Below are 24,197 nucleotides of genomic sequence, written 5' to 3' on the forward strand. Positions count from 1 at the left end.
TAAACATGGATAATCTGCTGCCACATCCAGGAATATGTCTGTGCAGACAGTGCTGTGCCCACCCTGGGCAGGCTGTGTGAGCCAGCCCCAGTCTGGAAGCCATCAGCACGTCGTGTGGCACCATGCCAGAGCTAAAACACCTTGTCTCAGATAGCTGAGGCTTTGCAGCTCCTCAGTGGAGGCTGGCTCACATTTGGGTGGCTCCAACAGTGCTGGCAGTGTGAGTTTGCTTTTGATGTGTTCATCATTCCATGTGGCTGGGGAAGCACTTCCCCAGAAATCCCCACTCTTGTATCGTGCAGTCGTCTCCTCCCAGCTCCACTTAAATTAACTACAAAGATTTAAAAAATATGTTGGCAATAATGTTGGGGGTGCAGTTTAAACATATATGTGCTGTGGGTTTGATTCAAATCTCGGAGTGTCTCAGTGGACCACTTGTGGTGTGATTTGACAGCAGCTATTTCACATGACTATGAACCATCATTTCCTGGAAGTGGTTGATATGAGTCATTATTTCCTGGAATAAAGTGTTTGGTTACATATTTTCCCAAGATAGGAAAATCCCCATCAGCTGAGAAAATACACGCAAGGGTCTGCAAAGTTTTGTGGGTTTGGGGCTGCAGAGTGCAGATTTCTCAAAGCATGGCTCTCCTCTCCCATGAAAGGTTTCACCTCATCTGTTACTTTAAAGTAGGCTGGATGTGACTGAATCCTATTATCAGATGTTGAAATGATACCAAATAATTCAGTAGTTCTGACTCTTCTTCCTCACTAGTCAGGTTTGTGTTTTTACTGCCAATTTAGAGGCAGTGACATGATCTAAACTTCAGAGAAGTAAAATTCAGTATACTGAATTTTAGTAAAAATTCAAAAAAGAAGTAAAGAAGTAAACTTCAAACAAAGAAGTAAACTTCAGTATACTTCATGTCCTTTTCAACCTTTAATTTAATAGTTTTATTCAATTTTTGGCTTTTTACAGCTGTAATATGTGTTAAATAACTATATATCATTAAAAACCTCATGGGTGACAAGTATTTGCTGTGGAATTTGCTATTAGAGAGCAGACATATTATATTGGGGCTGGCTGGCATGGAGTTAACCTATACAACTTAAAATTGAACTTAAATATATTCTAAAACCTTGGAAATTCTGAGATTTAGGTTTCTTTAACACACAAAAATTAGGTAGGTTTGTGATGGTAGTATTAATGTTTATCTTGAGATATTATAACTGGAGCATTATTACACTTCTAACTAACTTTCTCTGTAATTTTATGACAGTGAAAGAGAGTTTTCCTCTCAGAAAACTGCAGAGGAGAGAACCTTATTTAATTTGGAAGAACATATTCTATGCCTATATGCAATATGCTGTTTCCTTTTCTTTGGCTTTAAAGTCACAGAATACCTTTATTTCTGCCAGAGAACTTGTGTTGTCATGCCTGACATTTGTGGGGGAGGTGAGGCCCTGGCACAGGTGCCCAGAGCAGCTGTGGCTGGCCCTGGATCCCTGGCAGTGCCCAAGGCCGGGTTGGATGGGACTTGGAGCAAGCTGGGACAGTGGAAGGTGTCCCTGCCGTGGCAGGGTTGGCACTGGATGGGCTTTAAGGTCCTTCCCAACCCAAACCATTCCATGATTTTATGATAAATTGCTTGCTTTCTGCAAGTTCAGAGGAAATGAATAGCGTAGCAAATCACCTTGTTTTTTCTATTTTGGTGCATTAAAAATCTGATCTTTTAATGAAAATGTTATGGAATAGGTACTTCAGCACAACACACCAACAGACTGACAGTCTTTTACAAATTACTACACAGCAATTTTTATGCATTATTGTGAGGTTTATAGAAGAACAATGTACCTATACTTCATTTCAAATTAACATAATGGATATGCAACCCTCTGATATATATTTTTTGTGTAATATTGGTTATTTAAAATAATTCATAACTATAATTTAAAATAAGACTGTTGGAGTCTTACAGCATTCTCTTTTAAACATCATTTAACTGAGATTTGAATGAACAAGACAGAATAATAAATGAGACTATTAAAGTGTATGAATAAAATGCAACTGTTTATCTAAAATTGATCCATGTCGCATAACTTTGCCTAAAATAAATGGATTGTTTTTCTTTGACTCCATCAGAAATATTGTCCTATAAATATTTATATTAATACATTAGGAACTTTGAAATAAAAGCGAAGTAACTTTCTTGACATTTTTGCTGGCAAGCACAGGACTGTGAAAATTCCAAACTTTTAGCTCACCTTGACTGTATGAAGTTCACGAGCCGTATTCTTACATTTATTAGCAGTTGGAGCCTAAGGTTAATTTATGATTCATTTATCCATGTTTATTTTTTAATGATTGATCTTATATAGTTCTGGGAAAAGGTGCAGGCCATAATGTATTCTTTTCTAAAAGCTATTAGGTATTATGTGCTCTTTCTTGGCTGATAAGTCATAGTCTGTCACTGAATATGTTGCAGAAGGTGAATATATTTCTTTTATTTTTGAAATTAAAGGACAGATTATGGCCTTGCCAGAGCATGAGCATTTTAGGGTATAAGATACTGCAAGATCTGTGCTTTCAACTGCATGTTGTAAAAAATTGCCTTTGTCTTATTTCCTCACAAACTATTTGTGATGTATCCTTGTGTCTGTGTTATCCCATATTTATCTGAGCGCTGTAAGATTATGTTCACTCTCTAAAACTGAGGGGTCAAGATTGCAAAGATTGCAAAGGAAATTATTTCTCATGAACAATCAGATCAAAAAACTTGTATTTTACTTTTAGAAATATATTTTTCTGTTGACACAGCATATGATAATAAATCCATAGGAAAACATGTAAGTAAATATGAGGAAGATATCCAGAGATTCCTGCACTGAGAGCTCTAGAGTACCAAGTTAACAGAATAATATAAAAGTTGGTTTTATCTATATCTTCTTTCTATTATTCAATCTCTGTGAGCTGCATACATCAAAAGAGATTTGTGTAAGGAATTCTAGAATTCAGGAGAGTGAATTACAAAAGAAAAAATCTAAGATTTTTAAAAGCAAGACATTTCACAGAACTATTGTTAGATATCATATTGTAGTAAAATAGACTGTGATAAATGGTTGATGAAGCAAATAATGAAAAGTCTATAAAGAGAAATTTTTGCCTAATTAGTTTATTTCATGATTTGGTTAGACCTGACAGTGTTTGCTATTTGAAGTGTTCCAAAGGTAAGTGATTGTTCTCTTAGTGATTGAAAGAAACATCTCACATAGTGTGGTATAGCAATATATATTCTGTTTTAATGAGAATGTAACAATTTTAATTTTATTTTATCAGACAGGAAGCTTTGCTTGCTGCAATTAGTGAAAAAGATGCAAATATTGCCTTGCTTGAGCTGTCTGCCTCAAAGAAAAAGAAGACGCAAGATGAAGTAATGGCTCTTAAACGAGAGAAGGACAGATTAGTACATCAGTTAAAACAGCAGGTGGGGAGACTTTACTTTTCATACTTTCATAGCAACAGAAAACTGGCACTTATTTTCATTTGCACTGTTTTATGCTGATGTCCTTTTGGGAGTGTTCAAGCCAGGTCTGACACGTGTCAGCAGTTGCACAAGGTAGGATGTGTTCCATTTAAGTGTTTATTGCTTCTCTGGAGTTGTTAAGGATGAGCTGCACATTTGCTTGGCTCATATTATATGCAGCCAATACATTTTGTTTTCCCTTTTCATATAGTTTCCAACCTTCTTAATTCTGTGAAAGGGGGTAGCAGATGCTCTTTGCATAAAGCAAGTTCTGTCCATTCTGTTGAGTCTTTTTAACCTCCTCTTGTTCAGTTATTTGCTTATCTGTTGTAAAATAATTGTGTTTCCCGAGGGCTTCAGGCTTTTTGAGAGGTTATCTAGAAATTGTGATTATCCTTAAAATAAATTCTCAAATGGGTAAAAATCACTGTGTCTTCAACATTATAAGTAATTTGAGGTTTAAATAAAAAACTATATATAGTTTAAAAACTCTCTAGAAACAGATGTTATCACATATGTTCTGGCCATGATGCAGTTGTCTCTCAGGTCAGTCAGCTGCCCAGGATGCATTTAATCAAAATCTGTATGATAAATAGGCAGACATGCTTCATGCTTTTTATCACTTATCACTGTGCTGCACCAGAGCAGATGATGTTGAGTTCCAAATAATTTTAGGGATTTTTGTTTTGGTTTGCTTTGGAAAAGAAAGAGTACTTATTTTCTTTGTTAGACATCTCCCTTTTTTGCCTTCATCTTAGGTTCCTGAAGAGTAAATGAACACACCCCTTTGCTATGTTCCATGACACCTTTTAAAAAAAATGTCTGTCAGAGAACTGAGCAACTGTTTTGTTGATGTGCTTGTTTTGTTTTGTTGTTGAACCTTTAAGCTATAGCTGGAAAGTGTTCAAAACACTGATGACTTTCTTCAGACAGAGAGGAGGAAGAGGATTGCTAGAGAAGCATTGTGTTGGATAACTTCAGTTAGAATTGTAACCAAATACTTCAAATACCTCCATTATTTATAGCGATAAAGATCTTCAGTAAAGCTATTTAACTAGATTAAATTGATGCCAAAATAATCTCCCTGTTATCTCAGACACCACAAAAAAAGAGTCACCAGGAACAGGAATGTGGTTTAACTAGGTCACCCCTTTATTACACTTAAGAATTATCTGATAATAGAGGTTGTAGACTTCACTCATACTTCTTTAATCCCTTTGGGGAGGACCACTGTCTACCCCCAAAGGTTTCTCATGTGCATCCAGCACAAAGGCTTGCTCTGACTTTGCTGGGCAGGGGGCAGTGGCAGATTCCCCCTGTGTGATTCAGTTCCTCTGTGTCCTTGAGAGATGCTCTCTTGAGCTGTTTCTGATTCTTGAGAACCTCAGTGAATGTTCAGCTGCAGCATTGTTTGTTTTCTTCTGCTCTTATTTGTCCCATCCTCCATTTCCACAGTTGTTGCACTGCTGAAAGAGAGAATTCAAAAAAGCCCAACTTTTCCAGCCTAATGCGATCATCAAAGGAGAAATATTTATAAATATTAGAAGGTGAATCACTAGATAATGTTAAACATTAACATAAAGCCCTAAATTCATCCCTGATCTATACTGTAAGAGGAATTTTTGCTTTGAGAGGCAAAATAACATGTTGGTCCATGATTAAAAATCTATATTCCTCTCATATATATCCACATTTTCTGGCATTTGTGAATGTCAAATGCATTGTAAACCCCTATTAGGACATTGATTTTAAAATAATTTCTCACAATTTTTCACACTGCAAAATAAAAAGAGGCATCCTAGAGAAGCAAAATATTCTGCCTTTGTCAGGAAATGGGAATATTTGTGATTTATTTTAAAAAAGCTACAGATAGGCATATCGTATTTAAAAGATTAAAATGTTATTTATATGAATGAGTTAGGCCATCTTTTTATGGGTTGTGACTGTGTGAGTTTAAGTAAAAGTTCTGTTATTTTTAAGCTGGAAGAAGAGAATTGTTTTTATGCCAAAACCTAGATAACCTAGAAAAATTATTTGTATCATGGTGTATTCAGCTGTAAAATTAGTAGTAATAATTCTGACCTCTGTGTTGCAAACACATTTTCTCACAAGAAACAAACATTTAATTGTAATTATTTAAATACAATTTAGCAGCTGCAATCTGTCAGTTAAATATTTATTGTTTACTGCCTAAATATTTGGGAAGCATTGTAATACACTCCCAGCAAAACAAGACCACTGGCATTGCTTTGATTCGTACACCAAATGCTATATTTTGAAAGCTGTAGAACTTCGTAGTAGGTTTAGAAAAAAACCTTTCAGTAATACAGTATTAAACAAAATTACCATGTGGGCTTGGCTGAGTGATTACATAATGTGCATAATCACCCTGGCCAAGACTCCTTTTGAGAATTCTGAGAAGGTATTTTTAGATAAATTTGTACAGTGATGCAATCCTTCATGAAATAATTAGCTAAAAAGTCAATTTTTAGAACATCTCAAGAGATTCTTGGGAAGAGCAGAGGACACTGCTATGTTACTGATTCATCCTGAACTTGGATACTGAGAGAAAATGTCCCAGTTGTCTCTTTTCACTTCCAGGATATAGTGCCAAAAATGTAAGTGCAGTTGGCCAAAATGCAAGGTCTTCTAACTCCTTAAGAGCATTTTATTTTTCTTCTCAAAACATGAAATTAGAAACCTTTCCAGTGCTTTCAGGGCTGCAGGTGTACAGAATACTCTGGCCAGAGGCAAAGCTGGTGTTTGGCAGAGTTTTTTAGTTCACTGCTCTATATTTCATCACATCAACATATTGCTAATGCAACAAAAAGGGTGAGAAACAATCAAGGAATTTAAAAAATGTGTGTAATCACACTTCCTCAGCAAACTAACAGCTAGCAATATTTTCTCCTGCATGCAATACACAGAATTAATTCTGACTAATTACCCTGTAAATATTTTAAAAAGCTCTTTCACCAGCAAATGAGTAAAGTGGAGTTGTAGGCAGAGTGTTGCATTGCATATACTGTTCTAGTTAAATACTTCAGAAACCTTGCTACTCTGATATTATGGTGGTAACATCAAGCATTCAAGAATTACAAAATACCCTAAGTTGTATTTTCCCTGATTAATTCAGCTTTACTACATTGTGTATTTTATGATATTGAAAGGGTTTATTTTACTGTATCAAAAAAAGAATATTACTAGAAGTTGTTGCGATTGTGATTATTCTGGCAGCCCGAAACATTTTTCTGCAGCACTGTGAATTAATTAATTGCATTTAAGCTCTCTATATGTTTAACAAGTGTGGGAGCCAAAAAGTCAGGCACTGTTTTTTTACAGTGTCATTACAGACATTGTTATCTGCAGCACTTGTGCACAGCAGCAACTCTGGGGTTGGTTCCTATTCTCTGTTGCTTCAGTTTCTGATGCTATACAAATTTAATCTTTCTGATTGCCTTGAATTTCATAGGTTGTGAGTATTATAGCACTACATCATTTTATTCTTGTTGTTGTTATTGCTGTTGTTATTGTATTGCTGCTGCTGTTTACACAGATCTGCTTCAGACAGACATTGATTGTGCAGTTGAATTGTGCAGTATTACTGCACAGTGAGTAGAATATATGTTAAGAAGCCATTCACAGGGGTACTGCAGACATAATTGGCCACTCTGCTTCTTTTTTACCTTTTGGGTTTATGCTGTTTACCATTACTCATAATATTGGTCTTGTTCAAGCTTTAAGCACCTAATTTTAAACAAAAGAGAAGTCTGAGGCCCTTAAGTTTTAGTTTTATTTTTGTTGCACTTACACTACACAGGTTCATTGTTTATTTTGGACAGGTAAGAATAGATGTCCTAATAATTTCCTAATCAGCCTGGTTGTTTTTTCCTTAAAAGTTCTCAGCATATGTAGGAAAATGGCTTTTACTCTCTGATTTTAAATGTGGCTGTTCAGATCCCATGTAAAGCAATACAAGGCATTCAGTGGCCTTACTACCTTAAAAATCTTTTTAGTTTATACTTTTCTATTAAGTAGAAATATCCTAAAGTAATATTTCTGCATGTCTTAACATTGGGGTTTATTCTCCTAATTTTTAACCTGATTTTTAATCTGTGTTTTTGAGCATGGGTCATGACAGTCATTGCAAATGGATTGCATCTCAGTTTTGCCCAGTGCAGGTTCCTGTGGGGGTGGAGGTGCAGTGCCACTTTTCCCTGTAGCTTAACACTGGAGGGCCACAAGGTAGGCAAGGCAATGTGTGAGTGGATCTAAAAGCCTTTGCCTGAATGATTTAGTTGATTCAAAAGACATTCTGTGTTGGAAAAATACAGAAAATGTTGGCAGTGCTCTCGTAACACTTTTCACATATTCTCAGTAAGATTTGACAATTTATATTATAAAATTTGATGGACTTGGGTCATAGCTGGATATGGCATCACTTTTTCCTCCTTATGCTCTCAGGAATCCAAATCTTTTGCATGGTATTTTTACAGAAACCTTTTCCAATGAGAGGGGCTTCTTTTGCCTTTAGCAGTCAGCCCCTGAAAGCACTAAAGGCTTGGTACATGAGCCCTTTCCTGCTTTAAAATCTGTTTCTGTTTGTTCTCTGTTCAGAGTTTTTTGATTCTTGAAGGATCTGTGTCACAATTTAAGCCGCACCATGGCTCAAGCCTTTTTTTCACTGGTGATAATCTGGTCTTGAACTTTCCCTAGAACTTTGTTCAGACAAATAGTTTAACTTCACTGAGACTGAAAATCTTAAATGGAAAAAGTAGGTAATGCAGATATAAAATAATAATATATATTAGCACTGGAACTTTTATAATTCTGGATCTGACTTGCTTGGTAGGTGAAAATGGTTATTAAGTACCTCAAATAAGAGTAGTGAATATCCCCATTATAACAGTCTGAACTCCCAAACCAAAAGGATTTTTCTCCATGTGACATGTTTTAAACAAATCCTTATGTTCTACTGCAACATACCCCATGATAATAAGACTAAATATAGTTTAACACTTGATCTCAAATGCAGTGCTAAGAAGCCAGGTACTAAAAAAAATACCGTAGAAACTTGGTGTCAGATACTTCTGATGCTGTAATTGTGGATAAAACTGGTAATTCTTACAGTCCAGCACCAAAAAGAAATTAGTGATATATAAAGGGTCTCTATTAAGCATATCAAGGTGTGATGTTATCACAATTTCAGTCTGTATTTAAATATACAACCCATGTATTGAAATGTATGTTTTATTTAGCAATTTTTGTTGCATACAATGGAATAAATGTAGGAATTTCAACTTAAGCTATATTTTCTATATGATACAAATGGGACACCTGGGCTTGGTATTGAAATTGTAAAACTTACAGCTGAAACTCACTATTCAGACATTAAAGATGGTGAAAAATGACCAGTGCTGCCAACCAGAGATTTGCAGTTTCTAAATCCTTATTTAGTTGCTGAAGTTTCTGATTCATGCCTGGTTTTAAATAATTATTATGGGGAAGTATCTTTCTAATGAGTTATTTCCTGTTGTAAAAAGGAAAAAAAGAGAACCTTCCTTCTTCCGTTGCTTGTCTGTTTTTAGTAGGACCTGGCCTGAGATGTCCTCAGGCAGCTACAGTTTCAGAGCTTTAATTATGCTTTTTAACCCACTGCTTTGTGTCTATGTTCTTACATACTTCTATGTAATTACCCAGGTTAGTAGTACGACTCAGACAAATAACTTTAGCATGACTTGAGCCTATACATTACTGAGTATGCTGTATTATTACGAGATATTTCCTGCGCTTCAAGCCATACTTTTAATTCACAGAGCTTTAAAAGACTTCAAAACCACAAGTTCTAAATGCGGGAAAATGCACAAAAAAAGTCAGATGGTCCATGTTCTATTCAGCATAGCTTTGTTTAATCACAAGTGTCAGAAAAGTTGAAATTTGGCCTCAGTACTTTAGATAAGTGTCTGCTTGGCACTTGGAAGTGCTGCCTGTCTCTGTCTGCCAAGTGTCCAATATCCCAGCTGGTGTTTGGGAGGCTGTTGTCCTTCAGCTTGTGAAGAGGGAGGCTTACTCTGAGCTGTAACTTCTTTCAGGGTAAGTCAGTCACATTTTGTCATCTGGCAAAGCAGCAGGTGTAATGGTTGTTCATACCAGTTAAATAGTGTTCTAATTAAAAAAGAACTGAAGTGTCTGTAAAGCTTCTATCTCAGGTTCAACACTAAATTACCAGACCTGAGTCTTTGAAAAGATTTACATAGAAGTTGCTTTGCAGTGCTGCAGAGGAGTCAGAGTATTAATTAGTCCATTGATTTTGTATTTTCCCTGGTAGAATGTTGGATTTAATGAAAACTTGGAAAATAGAATATACCTTCCTTAAACCCTATTTTCTGTCCTGCAAAGGCAGACAGGGCCTGAACATCAACTGCTCTGGGTTACATGTTACAGATTATAAGAATTCTAAGATTTAAATGTAAAAATACCATGTGAGTTAAGTAAATATAGATATGAAAAATAAAAATATGTGTACTTTCTTAGCATGAAAACTTGACTGTGTTCCTTACATCGTGTGGAACAGTCTTATCCTAATGAGGTAAAACCTAAAAAGAGTTAAATGCAGAGTAGCCAAGCTTTTCTGCAGTGTGCTATCATGCACACTCTGAGCCTGCATGCATCCTGTCTCTCACACTTTCCAAGACAAGTCATACACTATAACAGGAAAAGAAAAACATGCTTATTAGCCCATTTGGAATTTTAACAGGGAAAAATTTGTGTTCTTCAATGGAGGCAGGAAACAAAGCACCAAAACCCATGTTAAAATGTAGTTAAGAGTAAGCATACAAGAACAGATTACATTACAGGGATGTTATAAAAAGAAAATGCATAATTAAAGCACTCAGTAAAACATAACGCCGCCCCATGGTGATGCATTCCAACACCCATACGGTTATGATTATCATACTTAGATTTACAGTTGCTGCTTAGTTAACATACTGCAATATTTTTGTTATCTTTCACTTACTGATGAGTGCTTGCAAACTTAAGAGTCTTAACCTCATTTTTTTTCCCACTGGAGTTTTCTTGGTGTCTAAAACCTCCCCACATAAGCAACAAAGAAGCCTGAATTGAATATTATTGTATATTTATACTCATTGAAGACAAGAGTATAATTTATTTTGGAAATAATTAGCATGATGTTGTTAGTATTACACTGTTAAAAGTGGCCTGAATAATTAGCATAAAGTAATACAATCTCTGGAAGTCTATTAAATCCACTTCTTCCATGCAGCTCTAATAGTGGCAAAGATCCTTCAGAGCAATAACCAGTTAACAGATCCTCTGGCTTGTGGAAAAACGACCCTTCTGTCAAAACCATACTTGGTGGATGTGTTTTAACAATTTGTCTCATTTCATCATGTGGATTCAAGGAAAGTGCTACTCTTAAAAATGGAGCAGTCTCAAGGTCTGGCGTTCTAGCAATAGCCTTGGAATTTTCTTTTCCTCTACAGCTGGATAGTTAGTGAAGCAGTGCCCCAAAGTATATCAAAAGTTTATACTGAAACTTTGCAAAGGAATCTCTCCTTTTCTAGGTGGCAAATTATTCTCACTCTTTGGCTTCTTTTCATATCACTTGTGCAGGATGAAGGTATCTCTATAGGCTTGAGATGCTAAAAGCAGGTGGAACAATGACAGTGAGGTTGAAGATGATTTTTAGAGGCTCCAAGGTTGGAACTTGAACTTGTTATTCTTGATCTCAGAAAAATATTTAATTCTGATGAGACAACAGAAGTGGAATAAAGGGAAACTTGCTGAAGTGGGTCTAAAAAAAAAGGATTAGTAAACTTTATTAAGTTATGGAAGTACAGGCTTTAAATGGCATTTAATTTTAGTTTTCTTTGTAGCTTGTGGTGACTCTTTTGTTATCAAAAGTCACCGTAAGGGTTACTTACAAGCACAGGATTCTGTGGTGCCTTCTCAAATACCTTTTGTAGCTACTTTCCAAGACTGTCTTCCTGTTACACAAATGTGGTAATCTACATTGTTTTATTGTACTATTTTGGTTTTTTTTTTTAATAAGAAAATACGCTGTTTTTATCTAGTCATGATTTTATGCAAACTTTTATAGTCCTTTAAAGATTGTGAGTGATGAGTGTAATTTCTTGAACTTCAGGGGTGTGACCTTCAGAGGTCAAGTGCAGCATTTGCTGTCCAACATCTAATGAACTGTAACTTGCCAAAAAAGCAAATCCAGTATAAATTGTATTCCATGGCAGTTTGTGATTTCTGAGTTGTGCAGCAGTAGAAATGGTAAGAAATTCTTCCCTTCTCTTCAGACAACAACAATTTTCAAAGAACATGCAAAAATATTGTTCTAATGTGAAAACTCATTTTATTTGGAGAGAGTAAGGCCAGAGCTGGCTTAATTAGCAAACTTTTTTTCATTAAATCTAGATTTATTCCAGTAATTCCTTCATGCATCTTCTGGATAAACTTGGTGAACTCTGTAGTCTGGAGAATGCAATTTTTTAGATCATTGCCCTTTTCTGTTTTCTAAAATATTGTGTCAGGAGAAAAAAAACTCAAATAAAGTCACCTGTTATTAAAAATTATGAAGACTAGAACTAAATGCCTGCCTCATGAAGTTTTCAGAGTTCTTTGTGGAATTATTAGAATGGAATTAGAATGTGGGATTATTTTCAAGCAGTGAAATTGCAAGAAAAAGAGTTTCTGTGTTATTAAAGACAGCAAGAGGCCATTGCAGAATCAAACCTAGAATGTGTGTCTCTAGATTTTAAATTTTGTGCTCTAAGAAATGGATCCCAGGATAGCTCCAGGAGAGCTTGCAGGCTTTATATCTGCCTCCTTCTCATATAGGGAAAAATCCTACCCTATTGAAAGTGAGTATTCTAGAAATATTTCAAATTCCATTAAATGAAAAAAGATTGAGTAGAAAATGCAAAGGAAAGTAATAGCTATTGAATTGTATTACACCTATATCCCAGAGCAAAAAATCTGACTATTTTTCCTCATTTGAACCTCATTTATGAGAGTTTCGTTGTTAACTTGATCCAGATGACAGATGAAAGCATAGTTCCCTATTGCCACCTTGCTAAAATATTTTGTAAAAGACAGTTTTAATATTACAGTTTTACAGTTACAGATTGCTGTTAAGCTATTTAGTCTGTTACCAGTCAATCAAAGACTTTCATTTCACTTTGGTATATCCTTCCTTAAACTCAACAGAATTTTAGGAGGACAAGAAATAGCTGTCAGTTTTCTTGCAGTGCTAGGTCATAAATTCTTTGGTAAGTGGGTTAAAAATTCAGTTACACATACCATTCATGACCTTGACAGCTTAGCAAATAGTGATATTGAATGATCAAAGACAACTGTTTCAAGCCCTAAGGGTTAATATACCTGTGCAAGTAGATCTAAGCTGCTTTTAATTCCTCGATCATTCCTTTATTTCAAAATGGATGCAGTATTTTTTGAATGTAGTCAATAAATTGAGAGCAAAAAAAAATCTGAGGACACGGTTTAGGCTAGAACTAATAAGGCCATACATGTTCTTTAGGAGATAGAGTTAATTAATTGTTGCATTTTACAAGTTAACATGTTTTTCTTTTCTAATATAAAACCAAATTAAAACATGTTCCTTCTCAGGTGTGGGCCTGTTGTTCTCCAAACATTTTAAAAAATAACTGTTAGCATGACAATTTTTTTTGTCAGAGCTGTGGCTATGTAAAGTTTTTGCAACCCCATTTTCAGGTGTGAGAGGAGAATGTGAATACAAGTTTGACCTGTGCAATATAACTATTTCAGATAAGGTGTGACTTGTGCAAAGTAACCAGTGGTGCACATTAGATATTACACAGTTTGAATGCATGTGTGATCACCACTCTAATTTTCATTTATTGTCTATTTCAAGATTCAATTTCTTGATCATCCAGAAATGTCAGTATTGACTAACGTGCTGTGCTTTCTAAAGAAATGTAAGAAAAGGTCTTGGGTGTCCTTGAATAGGAACTTTTCAGGCATGCTGAAGATGTTGCAGGAAATGAGTGATGGAATTGCCAGGTCACTGTGTGGCATTTCCCCTCTCAGGCAGCACTGAAGCACTCCCTGAATGTGTTGCTCTGGCACCAAGACCATGAGGATTTTCCTCTGGCTGATAATCCAGTGTCCCAACACGTACACACCTTTCTGTGTGTGCCTGTATGTAGGTGTAGGGGTGTGAAGCCCTGGGGTTCTGAACAAATTCCAATGTGGTTCATTAATTCCTTCGTCAAATAAAAATATAGTTGGCATTTCAAAGCCTGCTAAATATCAAAAGCTAGCAACGGGAGAAAACAGAAGTGATGTTACAGATTTCTGTTTAGAAGGATGTGAAAAGGATTGTACTCTTCCTCAGGATAGCTTTACTTTTGTTCTTCTCCAGAAATCCTCCTGCTTGTCCTCCTCAAAAATCTTGCTTTTGAAAGTTTGAAATCATAAGGTGTTTGTACTTGTTAAGCCAAAGCTAAGCATACCTGTAAAATACAGTTCAGTGTGGAAGTGTGGCAAAAGACAAACAGAACATCAAAATTATATCTGCTATCAGTTGAAGAGCTAACAAATAAAAACAAAGTGCTTTTAAAAGTAATATTTTGCCAGGTAAGTTGCATCATTTTAAGAAATTGATGGCAGTTACAAGTGATGATGAAGCTTAGATGGTTTGATGGGTACTTGAGTGGAAAAGAAATTCTCATTTCATATTTCTTGCATATTTTGCTTCCTGAACAGGCACACTAAAGGAAGGCTACTAGAGCATTAACATTTCCGTGTGCACTTTTTACTGCAATCTGGCATGCAAAAGGAAGAAACATAAGAAGTAGTTTATTTATATTTCAGCACCAAATTAGAAGGATGACATCATTCATTTACAGTTCTTATCCCATGACACACCTAATCCCCAACACCTCATTACAGAGGACACTTCTAGGATTGCATATCTCATCTTGTTTAACTTTTGCATTCTTTATGGAATACAGTTAAAAGGTAGGAAATTTAAGGCTGTTCATTGATAAGAAAATAAACTAATAAAATTTTAGGAGCTTCCCCAAAGAGGCAGAGTATGACAGTGTTTATAGTAAGTGGCTTATTATTTGTCTATTAATTCTCCATCTTTTCCACTCTTTTGTTCAAAAGGCCTTCCTCTTTGAACCTAAAGACAAGCAGACCAACCATGATGATTCAGATTGAGATGATACTTTTAGCAAAATCGTAGAAAGTCACATCTGAAATTCATACAGCTGTTTTCTGCCATCTTTGTATTTGGGAGGGAGAAAATAAAATATTTCCAACTGTGCAGATTCTTCTCACTCTATACCATAATGAGAAAGTGCTCTTACAGTGCTATGGAGATGCTCAGAAAGTCTGACAGTGCACATCTGACCTGTGATGTTTCCTGTGTCTTTTTGTTGGGGATGCCTTGAGGGTTTGGTTGGGTTAGTTGGTTGTTTCTACTTAAACTGAATACAGCTCCCCTCCTGTAAAGCAGTTTTCTCTGATCCTTTATTGAACATCATGTGAAGTGCTTGAGAAACATTGTGACAACTGAGAAAAATTAATTGCTGAAAAGGTACATCAGGACTTCCTAGGACTGTGTGGCTGTTTTCCTTGCATTAGACTTTGTTATACTTGAAATGTTATATAATATGAATATTTAGTTTGCTTGTTTTTTTCAAATCACTTTTCAAATTCAGCAAAAAACATTAAAGTTGGGGAATTTAATAGCAATCTCCAAGTTTTGCATTTTCAATGAAAATATACTTGCCAGTGAAATTTTCTAAACAGAGACTTTGATATAGAATTGTTGAAGGAAAATCAAATTACGGCAGTCCTGGAAGTAAATTTACCACATCCTAGCTATGGGACACGAGTTATCTCATGGACACTTGGCATTGGAAGGCAGCTAGATCAGTTAATATGGGAACATACTGAACAAATGAGTTGTGTTCAAATTCATCTGCTTCTCTTGGTCCTTTGGAACCCATTAATCTGGGCAAAGTCCTGGGGAATGTGTTTAGTTCCCATCCTCAATGGGGTTACCATGAATCCTGCTGCCTTGGAGCATGACATCAAGTGAGCTAAGACTGCTATCTTTCCTTCAGTCATTAATTGTAACTGATTATTTTAATTTTGGAAGAGATCTTTGGGTGTTGACAGCATTTTTTTCTGGGTTTTGTTAGTGCAAAATTAATTAAAACTTGATTGCGGTTTAACAGGTTTGCCTGAGAGAGTCTTCAGTCCTGGTACCACAAAAAAATGACAACTGTATCCATTGGTGTCAGACTATTGGTAGTAAGATATTTTTGGTGTTATGAGCAAGGTTTGAATTATTCAAGTCTATGTATTTCATGGTATGGAATAATTGTAAAAGTGATAAAGAGCAGCAATGTATCTTGTTATCCCATGGTGACATAGATTTTATTATCTGCACACAGCTGTAGCTGAAGTGTTGATCTGTTTTTCAAGATCTATATCTTAGACTTCCATTCAGTAACGTGTCAAGTTCCATAATCACTTATTTCTGTAAGTGTCTGTGTCTCTATCACTTAGTTTTCAGATTTGTTTTACTTATTGTTTAGCAGAGTGATCCCAGTGTACAATTAAAATTAATTCCCCAAAATAGAACTTTTAGAACTATTCGTGGTTGTTGCTGACATGCCTTGGTAGCTAACTGTAAATGTTTGAAGTACACTTATTATTCCTTTCAGAGAGATTTAAGAAGTTAATTGCTAAGACATAATGTTAGACTGGAAAGAATAGGAAACAGCTCTAAAATAATATATTTAGAAAAGCTGAATATCCTTTGCCCTTCAAACACATCATCCGTCATCATTTAATTTTCGGCCTTTGTGTCATTCTATGCATGTGAAAGCTGAAACAGAGGATGTGTTCACATACTTGATTTCTCTATTTCTCTTTCCTTTCCTTTGTGAGCCAGCAGTCTGGATTTCTATTCTTAGATCCTTCAGCTCAAAAAAAACCTCCTGAAAAACCCCCAGAGCCAAGAGATTCCTAAAACACTGTCAGAATAATACATTCCAACATGCAATAAAATTGTCTTGCTTTACATTTTAAACAGACACAAAACAGAATGAAGCTGATGGCAGATAACTATGATGATGACCATCACCACTACCACCACCATCACCACCACCACCACCATCGGTCTCCTGGGAGGACACAACACAACCACAGACCCTCTCCAGATCAGGTTGGTCACCTCTTTCTTCACCCTCAGTTTTATAACTTTGTTATTTTGTTATTTCAGAATAAAATAAATTTTCCAAAGAACTAATAAGCAATGGTGCGTTCTTTGAACTGAAGCTAATAGCTCTGGTATTTATTTCTGTCCTGAAATAGTTTAAAATTTTGGCATTTTGTCTGGTGCCTTATTTTTCTGGAGTAGAAAAACAGTCTGTAGAAACCAGTAACTCATTTTCAGATGAAGGAGCCTGAGGAAAAATTTAACATTGCTTTTATATGAAAAATCATTTTTTGATACTAAAATAGGTTATAAGTTCATAATGTCTGGGTAGAAATAAAAGGGAAAAACAGGGATGAAAATATAATGGGATGTATGATGGACTACTTAATTGGGAGAAGGAGGCTAAGAGGCAAATTACACATTTTTACAGTGACCGATGGAATTGTGTTAGAGTCAGGAGCAGGTAAGAATGAGAAAACACGATTTCTTGGATACCGACACAAATTAAAAAACCCAAAACCACAAACCATGAATCTGAACAACATAATACATAATCATTTCAATTCTTGGAACATGTTAAGAACAACTTTTTCTGTCAGAAAGAGGAGAAGGGAATTAAGGACTTGCTGTCTTGGTTTGGTTCTGTTTCTGATTAACAGAGATAAGTTGGCCGAGTTTATAAAAGAAGGAAAAATTGTATGGAAATATCTGTAAAATAAAAAAGTTTTGGCTTTATACAAGGAATGGAATGAAAAAAAAAATCAAAATGAAGACAAGAGATGTGAAAAAACAGGTAATAACCACCACAGTGTTACTGAAACCCAGACACTGTTTTCAACTAATTTAAGAAACCTGAACCTGTGAAAGAAATTTGAGGCACAAGACAATGTAAGAGCTAGCGTTTAGTCAAGTGCTTTTCAATGCATGGTAACAGCTTATTTAGGGAAGAGAATGGATAAGGAACATAAGGAAGGTCAGTATTAAAACATATTCAAGAACATTGAGATGTTATATGAATAGTGGAAATAGGTGCATGATTAAAGATAGAGCACATAAAATAGTAGCTATTTTACTAGTATTTACTAGCACTTGTACTCTCAGATTTTTTCCTAGGTGATAGTTTTGGGCCATTCTCTACAAAAGAATGCAGGTCTAGCATACCCATCCTATATTTAGTCTGCTTGAATTTGCCAAGGAAAATTATATCAAACAAATCTAATTTCCTTTGATAGGGTAACTGGTTTTGTGGTTAAAGCAGAAAGTGGTAGCTTTTAATTCATCAGGTGTTTAATGCTGTCCCACCAGATATTGTTAAATGCCAATAAATACATAATTTTGTAATGTAATGAATAACTAATGTAAAATGAATTGCAATAATAAAAGCTTTATTTAAAAATATTTTTTTTTAGTTTAAATAATAATGAGATTACCATGAGTTAGGTGTGCAACCAATAGACAAATTTTCCATTGCTCATTTTCAGACAGGAGGGCCAGTTACAGCAGGGTTTCAAAGAGGTCTATCCTTTATCTGATTCTGTGGAGTATTTTTTTTAGAGATTATTTCAGTGGTGAAATAGAAAGGCCATTAATATTGTTGATCATGAACAGAGGTGTAAGAAACTCCAAGCACAGCAGGAGAAGTCATGCTGCTCAATAAGCTGCTCCAGTCTTGATAAATTGGAGAAAGTCTAGAATAAGTAATGTTAAATTCGGCAAAGACAAGTCCGCTTACAGGGGAGAAGTCACATGCTATTGAGGTAATAGCATGGAAAAAGGAATCTAAATTGCACAGTGGAATACCATTGCAATGAAGTTGGATCTAATTCTAGGATAGGTATAATACTGAAGAAGAAGCAGGATGCAATTATTCTGTTCCTTGGAGCACTGCTGAGAGCTTATCTGAAAAGCTGTTTACAGTTTTGATCTCCATACTTTAGGAAACATAGACAAAGTAGAAAGGGACAAAAGGAGAGCAACAAGAATGATAGAAGTTTTAGAGAACATGACCTGTGAGGAAGGCTTAAAGAACATGGTTTGTTTAGTCTAGAAAGTACCAAAGGGGAGACATAAGTCTTCTAATACATAAAATATTGTTGTGAAAAAGACGATGATCAATTGTATTCCAGTGCCCAATGGAGAAAGGCTAGGAGCAGTAAATTCAATTTTGCCAGGAATAACTAGGTTAGTTTTTTAAAAGAAGACTTTTTCACTATGAGTCTAATGAATCTGTAAGTGGAAATAAAATGTGGACATTCTTTCATATGCATGTAATGGAAGGTCCTTTCTTGGAGGTTGCTAAGAACAGGTTAGATGAATAGAGCTTTATTTCAGCTTGTGTTGGACTTAGAATAGGTGTTCTGAAGTGCTGTCATCCCAGAATTTCCACAAACTCTGCAAACAATGGATTAGCCTAGTGTATGTTTACATGTAAAGAAAGCAAACAGGAGATTCATAGCAAAATCCTTGCTGAAATAACCTTTGAAAACAGCACAGTCGAGGGTAGTCATGAGTGAACTCTAGACATTGCTTTATCTTACTTTTTTTCAATCATGGCTTTTACTTTTTTCTTTATTTTTGTGTTGTTATTTACCCCTCTTTGCAGTATTCATTCTGTGTACCACAGAAACCTGCATTTCCCATTCAACATTACACACAGATTCTAGGTGTGTGACTATAATCCAACATGTGGTTTAAAAGCACAGACTAAGATGGGAAAATAATAAGCCTGCAAATCATCAGAGGGCATTCTTAGTTTTTTAAGGAGATGACGTTGTGCATGTTTAATTTGGTGAATGCTAGGGAGAGATTTTGAAAGTTTTCTTCCACCTTCCTGAGAGGCAGAGACAGTTGAACAGAGTTAATTTGAAACATTCTTCATTTCTGTAGATAATACTGTATTTTGTAATCCACATGCCACGTTTATATAGAGAAATGCATGCTATTTTATGTCTGTAAAGTATGTACATGCACAGTTGCATTCTTGCAACAAAGAATAAGATCTTTCTGTACCCTTTGTAAAGAGAAAGGTGTACCAGAGGTCCTTGGAAGACCTTGGAAGATGCACATCCTATTTGAAATAGGCATAATATTTATGAGAAGCTTTTCTCTTCAAGTATTGACATTTTATAAATTATTATGTTTTTGTAATAACTCTTACCTGATTTCTTATCCTGCCAAGGGCAGCATTTGGCAGAATGACTCTAGACTTAGTGAAGAACAGGATCTCTGACTTCTTTTGAGGGAACTAGTTGAGCACCTTTTTTTACATACAATGGATTGTGTTTTGGTCTTCTGGCTGCTGCTAGGAAAAAAAGACAAATTTCCAGACATTTTAGCCTTTATTTCCTCCTTTTTTACTCTCTAGGGAGAGGCATAGATGAGTGATTTTTTTTGCCATTCTTGTCTGGACCTAACTCTGGTCAAGTTGTAAGGAAACTTCATAAAGAGTAGGAAGACTCTAACTCTCATCTGCCCATACACGTGGTATTTTTACAGTTGGTCATGATGTGATCTCTGGTTATCTTGATACATCTGATTTTTATTTGACATAAATTTCTGGGGATTGAGTGCTGCCATGTCAGTAATGTATATTAACAATTTTTTACTAGTCTTAAAAAAAAAAACGGAAAAAAAAAATTTTGCAGCTTTGCACAAAATCTTAAATTTATTCTCTTCAGTTTTGGCTTGAGAGTTGGCAATCTTTCTTAATTTCCACCTGGAAACATTTTGGCAGTCAGTGTGTGTCCTGAAGCGCGGGTGTAATACTCCTAGAATGAAAATGAGCTGAACAAGCATTTTCCTCTAGCTTCAGTTTCCAAGGAATTGTAGTATGTAGCCCATTGTAGAGTGCATTACAGTAATCTAATCTGGATTGTTGCATCCAGGAGTTATCTGGAACAAAAACCCCCATGGCTAAATAAATTGGAGCTTCCAGATTTTGCAGCTCTCTTGCTTCACAGCACAGATTCTCCCAAACCCTACTGTCCAGCTCCCCAACTCATATTTCTCACCTCTACATCCTTACTGTTTTTTTCTTAAAACCTTTTTGTCTTGGCCTTAGTTGCCCACATCATCTTTCAGTTTTTTTCCTTTTATAGAAAATGTTTTGTAGGAAGTGCCTTCATGTGTCACATCAGTGACTGTGTGCTCTGTTTGCTCAAGCAAATTGCTCTTGTTGAAAGTTGTTAGGAATCAGCACATTTGTATTCCCTGCCACAGCTGCCTCACTGGGCAGCCCTCCTTCTGTCAGTTGTGTCCTTTCAGGATGGGAACAGGCCTGTGAGTTACCAGCCACAGAGAATTCTGCCCTGCTAGCCACAATTCTGGTCAATTTGTGACCTCTCGTTCCCTTTGGTTTTCTAATCTCTGGAGCCTCTCAGACCCTCTCTGTTTGTTTTCTGTTCTGAGTTTGAAGCTTTAGTCACCCATATCCACTTACTGTTCATTTCTGTGGGCATTTTTCACTCCCTGTTCAAAGTCCTTACAGTCCTCAACTTACTGGCATGTATGACCAATCTCTAACTGCAGGATGGTCTCCACATAATGAATAGCAACCTTTGGTTATCACCCAGGACTTCTCCAACTTCATGAGAACATTAAGATGTGGTTGAATGTTCTAAGTTCAAGATTCTGCTTATGGACTACTTGGTAAAAAATTGTAATTGATTACAAAATTAAAGTGGCATCTTTACAGGAAAAAAGAAGTGTAGGTAATCTGACATGAGTGTGTCTCAGATTAAGTTAGTCTGATGGCATTCTTAATAGGAAATTAGGCTATTTGAGAGGTCATAGGCAAGAACTTGATTCTGCATTAACATAGTGTAAGATTGGAGGTATAATATCTGAATAATTTTCATACTTTAGATTTTATTGCCAATCCTGATGCTTATAACAACTATCAAATCTTCTTACTTCCCACAGTACTGGAGATTTTAAAAGAAATAAAATGTACAGTGTTCTTAATCTCCTAAGAGTTTCCTGAATACCTGAGCTGTAGTGGATTCAAAGCTGAATGCTTTACTCTGTGGTCACCAGGGCTACAAATATATTTTGATTTTGTTTTATGAGAGATTATGTGCTCATAGAAAATAATCAGATTTTTAGAAAAATGTGAGTATCATAGGGTGTGCTTTAGGAATTGGACACCTTCCAAAAAGTTGGCCCTATTCTTAGAAGCTATAATTGAGGATGGAATGTCACATGGTGCCTAAGAATGTAAAAAGATGTCCTTTTACATCTTTTAATCTTGTCTGACTACACAGATTTTTTTCCTACTTAAAACATTTTTGATGGCTCTTCTACAAGATTTAGTGTTTAGAAGTAATTTGTTACAAACTCACCAACAAGTTTTCTGTTCCTCTGAGATCTCAGCAAGGAGGCCTAAAAGGTAGTTCAAGGTTTCTGAACTATCCTTCTATCTACAGGAAAAGTCCTCCTTATCAGGGCAGAGATGGGGCAGGCTGTATCTCTGGAGCTTTCCTTCCTCCAGTCACAAAGCCAACTGTTCCAGAAGGAGCCTGTAGCTGTCTTACTACTAAATGTGCCTCACGTTAAACAGGCTTTTTAAAAGTATGCTGATAAACTCCAGCATTTGAGAAAAGAAATCACATGCAGTGATGCGTGAAACGTGACAACAAACTGACTGTCGCCAAGTAGGTGTATGCCACTAAAAACTAACTTTTTGAAGAAGACCATGTGCTCTGAAAAAAAAAGTGTTTATTGATTTGTAAAGTGGTGACTGGTCTTGGCAACAAGTCCTTATTCATCAGCTGGAACTGCTAAATATCCTTGGAGTTGCTGAAAGACGATATGTGAAAAACTCTGAATAGGTCAGATGGGATTTTGTTTGAGGTGGATGACTTGGAAATCAGAACCACAGGACAGTCAAACAATGATTATTATTTTAGCGTCTGGATCCTGATCTACAAATCACTGTATCGATCTATATGCAATTTTAGGGGAAGGGAGATCATGCTACTTTGTGTATTTTGGCAGTCCTGGTCGTTAGCATAATGCCTTGTATTCTGTGGCCACCCTGGAAAATTGCCAACCTCAAGCTCCTGAACAGGCCTCAGGAATATCAAAACTGAGATTTTTCCTTAAAAAAAACCCCAAAAGAAAACCAAAGAACAAAACCTAACAGCCATAAAAACATAAAACAGAGTATTTTAGCTAATGCAAATAGCCATGGTTATTTGAAAAGCATAAAATTCTTCAAATTTCTTTAGACTCTGAGTAGAAATTTCAGTCAAAGCAGAAGTTTAGTACCTGGGAAAATGAAATATCTTGTTTGGGAATTTTCTGCATCATTGAAACTTTGTCTTTTAGTTGTTCAAAAAGAAAGAAGAAAAAAGAAGGAGAAAACCAATGACACTGTCCTACATAAAAGGAGTGATATGATATAGCTGCCTAATGCACTAAATTGGAATTACTGCCTTCCTCCCTGACCCAGATTTTATTTAATATTCTGTGTGTTTCTTTATCCTGTATGTTTACACATTGTTTTTAGGCAGGTGTGAGCTTGCTCTTGTCTGTTCCCCAAATGGATGTGAACTTGTTCTGCTGGTGCCTCGAGCTGCAGGGCAGCACGCAATTGCATTAGCACAGAGCTGAGCCTGCACTAAGCTCATTGGAGTCACATGGATTTATTTAATTTAGGAATTTGGGCAGGGCAAGGTTTGCTTGTCAGTACATTCAATATAAACAATCTCAGACATATCCACTGTAAATAACTAGTATTGTGCTGAATTAGTGTTTTGAGAACTCAAAAGTGCAGTGCAAATTAGTCAGATAAATGCTTTCAAATTTTTAATCTTTCATCTAATTTTTCATCTTTGCTGCACATATTATTCTTCTGGAACAAAGAACTTGTGATTCATATTGCACATTGTTCAGACTTGTTGAACTGAATGCAACAAAATCCTATTTGTATCATGGTCACCTTTTAAACACCAATTTTCCATTTAAGTTGTATACAGTTTTCATAGCTATATTGTTTATTATAAGCAGCTACTGAATAGCAAATACTTCTCTTCTAATGAGGAAGTAACTTCTGTCTAAGCATTTCCCAAAATTCAGTGTTATCATGTGCTTATTTCAGTAGATATTGAAAATTTTGCCTGACATCTATCCAGGTATTTCTGTCTACTTTGTCCTAAGAAGAAAACTGAAATAGTGTTCCACAGAGGCTTGCCCACATTTTGAGGTTTGGCTTCAAACGTAAGGATCATTGTGAGTTACACTGTACTCATGATGGAAGAAAAGAAAGAGCCTTGAAGTTTGGAAGAGTATCTCTGAATCTGAAGTTATCTTTCAGGAACACTCTGGTTCTTGATTTTGATTTGCTGCCATTTTGCAGTTACAAACATTGTGAGCTATTCAAGATTTCTCACTTGAAAGTGAAAGCCAATGGAAATTTGAAT

The 24,197-nt window shown here is 35.9% G+C and overlaps 1 protein-coding gene across 1 annotated transcript in view; it reads left to right on the forward strand.

The window, feature by feature from the left end:
• ERC2 (ELKS/RAB6-interacting/CAST family member 2) overlaps positions 1-24,197 on the forward strand; it is a 297,125-nt gene that overhangs the window by 266,303 nt on the left and 6,625 nt on the right. Inside the window, exons 18-19 of the mRNA XM_053954051.1 lie at positions 3,338-3,485; positions 16,651-16,782. Of these exons, the coding sequence (XP_053810026.1) occupies positions 3,338-3,485; positions 16,651-16,782 (280 nt within the window). The remainder of the gene's footprint in view (positions 1-3,337; positions 3,486-16,650; positions 16,783-24,197) is intronic.

This window comes from Vidua chalybeata, chromosome 12 (genome assembly GCF_026979565.1).
Source record: "Vidua chalybeata isolate OUT-0048 chromosome 12, bVidCha1 merged haplotype, whole genome shotgun sequence".
Lineage (NCBI taxonomy): Eukaryota > Metazoa > Chordata > Aves > Passeriformes > Viduidae > Vidua > Vidua chalybeata.